General features: G+C 38.1%; 1 protein-coding gene across 1 annotated transcript; it reads right to left on the reverse strand.

Moving 5' to 3' along the window:
- Window positions 1–505: 505 nt before the first annotated feature.
- LOC134856681 (calmodulin-beta-like) lies at window positions 506–5372 on the reverse strand (the record flags this gene model as incomplete). The annotated part of the gene is given in 3 exon segments (XM_063872952.1): window positions 506–794; window positions 4005–4095; window positions 5212–5372. Coding segments are annotated over 3 exon segments (332 nt in total), but the record flags the coding sequence as incomplete, so codon positions are not given.
- Between the last annotated feature and the right edge of the window lie 330 nt (window positions 5373–5702).

The following is a 5702-nucleotide window of genomic DNA, read 5'->3' on the forward strand; positions in this document are numbered from 1 at the left end:
ATTCGAAAGTTGACTGAAAAAACACACCAAGCATAAATATTCCGCCTTTTCTTCAAAAGTGGGAACAACAAGACTCCGTATATCAGGACAAAGCCCTGAATGTTCTGACTGCCCTTAATCCGTATCAAATATTTTTTTGGGAAAAAAAACTATCTAAACTGTAAATTTTAAGCAATATCAAAGGTCAAGCTTGAAAATTTGACTCGTACAAAATTAATACGACCAATCAGCTAGCCTCAATCCAAATTAGACCAATTTTTTTTTGCTTGATTTTTCCGCGCCCAAAATTTTTTCAAAAAAATATCGGAGATAAATTATCTTTGCTCATTAGGATTAAGGATGTCAATATCTCAAAAGGCATTTGTAGTTTCCAGTTGAGTTCGTTTTATTTTAATATTTGTATCAACACTGTGGCTGAAAATCACTTTTCATCCAAAAAATCTATAACCTCAGATATAGGAAACTATAAATAATATTGCTTCGTAGATTCCACAATTTCGTTAAATTTCAATCATATATACATATTCAAGTTTATCAAAAAAGCGTGAGGATAAAATTTTCAAGCATTCAGTCCTTCGGGCATGAGAATTATCACAAAACAAAATGTTTTATATCGAACAGTTTATCACAGGGGCTGCTTTACTTGAAAATGTCAAATTTAGATCAATTCATGTTTGTTTCTGTGGCCACTGTGATCACACAAGTTGACCAAGCTCAAATCCTCGTGTCCTGGTCGAAAGTTGCTTGTCTTCCCGGAAGCTTCTTGGATCCAGATTTAATCACAGAGAGCAGAGCTGGAAAAAGATATTGCTTAAAAATATTCATTTATCACATCTATACGCAAAGCAGGGTTTCTCAAAAATTGGAGAAACTATTTAAATAAATTTTCTTTGATTTTAAATAAATACATCTTTGATTTCCTTGCATATTTGAGCTCAAAATTGGATCTACTTTGACGATATTCGTGATTCCCAAAAACTAATTTACATTTATGGTTTTTTACGACTTCATTGCCTGTTTTTCAGCTCAAAAACTGATTTACATTAAGAGTTTTCTTAATTTGCTACAAAGGTTTTTGCCCAAAATCTGAATATTAGAGATGAAAGATGACTTTTGCTGATTTCTATTGACTTTTGTCACGATTGTTCATTATCTGGTACGAAGGTTATACATTCGAGAAAATTTTTCACAGGCATGATTCTGCATGCCAGCAAAAACAAACCGATTTAAGTCTTTTTGAAATGGATATTTATACAATAAAATTGTTCGGCTCATGGGTTTTGTAAGTCTTAGATGGGATTTAGTAAGATTCTGATGAACTTCAATGAGTCCGAAATTCAACCAGGTAGAATCAAATAGTTTTTTTAGACAATTAAATCGATAAAGTGATAAAATATACCTTGTCAATCAAATTGGAATGATTCAATTTGGATTTAAAATGAATTAAAATCAACCCAAAGCCGTTTTTGCCTGCGTGGGGATTTAAATAATCCGAACAAAACGAACAAAACTTAAAATTTAAAAGACATTTTAAATTCGAGCCAGAAATTTTACCCCAAATATGGGTCTATTTTTTGCAATATGCAAGTATGCTGTTCTTATCTGATCATCTTTGTAGATTTCTTTTGGGGAGTCGTCTCCTGTAAGCACGCTTTTACTCAACTCAACGGCCGCAGAGTTTCTCTCCTTTCGACCGTGTAATAGCGGGGGGCACTAAGACACGATATTATCCCCAACCCTGAAAGGGTTATGTTGGTGGTCATACTAAATCGGCCGATCAAAGGATTACGCAACTTCCCCCTTGTTGTAGGCTCTTTTCGGCTCTCCTCTTGCGCTTCTAGCTAGTTCAGCAAATCGTGGGCACAATAAGTAATATCTCAAACGCAAAGGAAGTAAAAACAATTTACAGTGCCCTTAATGCGCTAACTACTATTTAGCAACTTCTATAAGGAAGCCCACGTTTCGTTCCGCTCAATCGCTTTGTTATTATTGACGCAATTCTAAACTCACCTACTCCAGTAGCGCAACTCGCTCACAAAACTAATTCAACCCGGATATATATAACCAACTTTTTGAAACGCAACTCGCTCGCACAAAAAGTTCAACCCGGGACTAAACTCGGGTTCCAATCAGCTCGCTCACACTACTATTTGAACCCGGTACTAAACTCGGGTTCCAGCGCAACTCGCTCGCTAGCACGAGTTGTTCTCTACTCTGACTGAGAACCAAATACTCTTAATAGTAGCCAACAACTGTTCTGACTCTTAAAGGCTCTCCGGTACCCTCCAATCTTTCTTTACACTTAGTTTTAGTTAAGTCACGACATTCCCGCTCAGTCCTGACATCCGCTTAAATCCCCCGTCCACACATGTTATAAGACTATATCCTCCTCCCGCGTCACCTCTGCCACTTTTGGTTTCTTTTATCAATCTTTTCACGCTTATTAGATGCCCGGTATACGATAGGTGTCACAATTTGACCAAGCAAAGAAATATCATACGATTCTAATCAGAAAATTCCTCACCTCAGTGACTTCAGCCCTCGAGTTCAACTCAACCTCCAAAGCATGCTCTTTTTACTCAGTGACACTCCCAAGATCCTTTTCATGGGTAACTAATTCATTTCAAGCATCTAAATTTTCTATCTGTACTCTATTCCAAACCCGACCTTCGAGCTATCAGGGGCAGGTAGTTTGTCTATTAGGGGTCAAAGTTAACCAAAAAGTCACCTCCGGGAAGCTAACAAAATTCCCCGTCCGTTCATCCTATTTAGGAGACTGAATTCTCATGCTGCGGTCCTATTACTATCAGATTGCTCTGGGACTACTTTTCTTTAGTCTATTTGAATTGCTATTAACAGATCACTCGCCAAGCTAAACTGACCCCATCATTTACTAAGTCCACTTTAAATTAACTCTACTACTCCAAGGTTGCGATATTAAAGATATATCTCTATCAGTTTCTGCTCTACCTCCCAATATTTGAGTTTTCCTCGCAATTTTCAAGCAAGGTGACCCGTTCATATCTCCTCCAGGGGTTAGGCTGGAAAAAATGCCACTTTTCGTTGTTAATCTTAGGGTTTTCCATGCAATTTTGAGGTCAAAATGCCCAAAGGTCAACTTGAGGTCACAAAGGGGTCAAATGGGTCAAACTTCCATATTTGGGTTCAGAATCCCATGGGGGTCCTAACTACCAAGTTCCATTCATATCCATTAATACTTCACTAGTTATACCATTACTAAGGGCCATAATCACTTTTTCCGGAAAAAAGGCTTTAACACCGGAAGGGGTATTTTTCGGGGTTCGTATCTTATGTGCCTTGCCACAAAAAAATCATTGTGTCACCGTCTAATATTTTGCGTAAATTGCCTATTTCCGGTCTAAAAGGGTGTTTTTCGAAGTGCTAATAGTTTCCGATCCACTCGTTGGACAATTTTCAAACTAGAACACAAGATGTACTTTGCCATTACCTATCATATCTCCAAGATTCAGCTCCCTGTGATGATTGGAGGCCGAGAAACGACTTCCGGAAGTTAGGGGTGGGTTTGTTTACTTAGGGCATAAAACCGGAAGTGGGGTTTCTAGGAGTCTGGGATTCTAACTTGAGCTTCCCTTAACTAGTCCTAGAACATACTAAAATCTGAGCCCAAAACCGCCGCTAGTTTCCGAGTTCTGATAGGGACATTTACCCTTCCGGGGACCGTTATCACTTGCCCCCCAAGGGTCTTAGTGGTCCTGTTTTTCGTATGCTCGGGTCAAATCATCTCTAGTATCGCTCCTCTGAATTTCATAACATTAGCTTCCTTAGTTCCAATTTGATGGTGGGGGGAGGGTGCGCTGATTTTGTCAAATTTTTCTTTTCTGGCATACGATATTTTCGAAGAATGAACTATTTTGAACTCGACCCTTTGTTTGCTCAACTACTTAACTTAATGACGAATCAATCTTACGCTCAGGCTACTAAAGCATGTAATACAGTAGAATCACCAATTCTACAATTTTTACTTTCGTAGTTGATGTTTCCTTCGTCGTTGATCTCACACTCAGCCATCAGCTCCTCCATCTCCTCTGAGTTCAGCTGGTCAATCGATCCCGCCTGAAAAAAAATCATTCAAATCACAAATTAGGGTTAGTATCATTTTAATATACTCTGGCTCGGCTAGAATCAAGGGAGGATATAGGGGGGACGGGGGACGGGGGACGGGGGCGGACGCCACCTCTTCTCAGGGATTCGACCCCCTGCCGATCCAAAGGTTCCCCCTTTATACTATTTTGAGATATCCATATTTGGGGACGGATCCCAAAAATTTTCTAAAGGCGCCTTTGGCGCAAAATATATACTAAATTTGTGGGGGATGCGCGCGCCGAAAAACCTCGATTTTTTGGTCAACATTTTCCAAAAATTGCCTAAAATGCCTTTTTGGTCTGTTTTTTAGCATTTCGCCTGAGGCGCAGAAAACTTGATCAAAACAGGTTCTTTTTAAAGCTTTGGGAGAGCTCGGAAAATCAATTTGATGGACCTACAAAAAAGTCGACAAAACTTTCGAATACTTTTTGAAAATCCGCCTCCCCCCATTCGAGAAAAACCTAGATCCGCCCCTGGTTAGAATTAGCTGGAACTATGATTATGGTCGGACTGCCATATACTAATTTTTTTTTCTTTAAAGCTTTTTCCTAGCTTTTTTTTCCAAAATTTTCGTGGCTCAACAGAAAGTTAAAAAACCGCCATTCTCTTGAATTCTTCCAGACCTCAGCCAAAAAACAATAATATCCAAGCCATCATGATAGAGCCATAATTTTGACGAAGACAATTCGAAATTTTCCTCTTTCTCTAAAACTTAGAGTTAATTAAGCATTTATGAAAAATATCAAAATTACTGGTCCAGAATGATTGACGTGAATTGTAGCAAAAGAAGAATGGGGAATTACGATATCTTTTTGTTATTAGTTTACGACATCCAAATCTGTCAGATAAATCCTAAAATGTTCTAAGAACATGCTTAGAAAAAAATTGAGTCTTTTTGCTGCTTCGGAAGGGCTTGTTCAGCTTTGTTCAGCCTAACTTTGTTCAGCCAAATAAAAGACTTTCAAATTTTTGAAACTTTTGATCTAATGACACTCTTTGAAATCCTCTGCAATTCGACCATGACTAAAATATTTAAAATCAAGGGTTTATTATATATGCTGTATCGAATTGTATTTTACGCAAAACCTGTTGCATTAGTATGCGCATGTCTTGCTCATTGATGAATCCGAGTCCATCCGGATCGAATTGTCGAAGGGCATCTCGGATGATCTCCAGGTCCTGGTCACACTCAAACAGCTCCATGTTCAACACTCGGCAGAAGTCGTGGTAGTTCAAGAACCCATCGCCTAAACGACTCGCCAAAAGCTTTTATCATGGGAAAACTTTGTGGGAGGGCAATTCCTGGTGTTTCCTGGAAAAACTTGGAAAATTTAGCCACGATAATGGCTAATCTTACATTACCCATGAAACATGGCTACCCGGGTTGACCAAAAGAATAATCAAACAATTTTCATACATGGAAAAATGTAATTATACACATTTTACAATCAATTCTAAAAGTACAGAAAAACGCATAAGAGGTCTCTAATTAGTAATTTATTAAATATAGAAATTGTACACTAGCATTTTTCAAAAACAAAAAAACTGTTATTTTTTAAATTTAATTTCTTTAATTT

Source organism: Symsagittifera roscoffensis, unplaced genomic scaffold (genome assembly GCF_963678635.1).
Source record: "Symsagittifera roscoffensis unplaced genomic scaffold, txSymRosc1.1 SCAFFOLD_1051, whole genome shotgun sequence".
Lineage (NCBI taxonomy): Eukaryota > Metazoa > Xenacoelomorpha > Acoela > Convolutidae > Symsagittifera > Symsagittifera roscoffensis.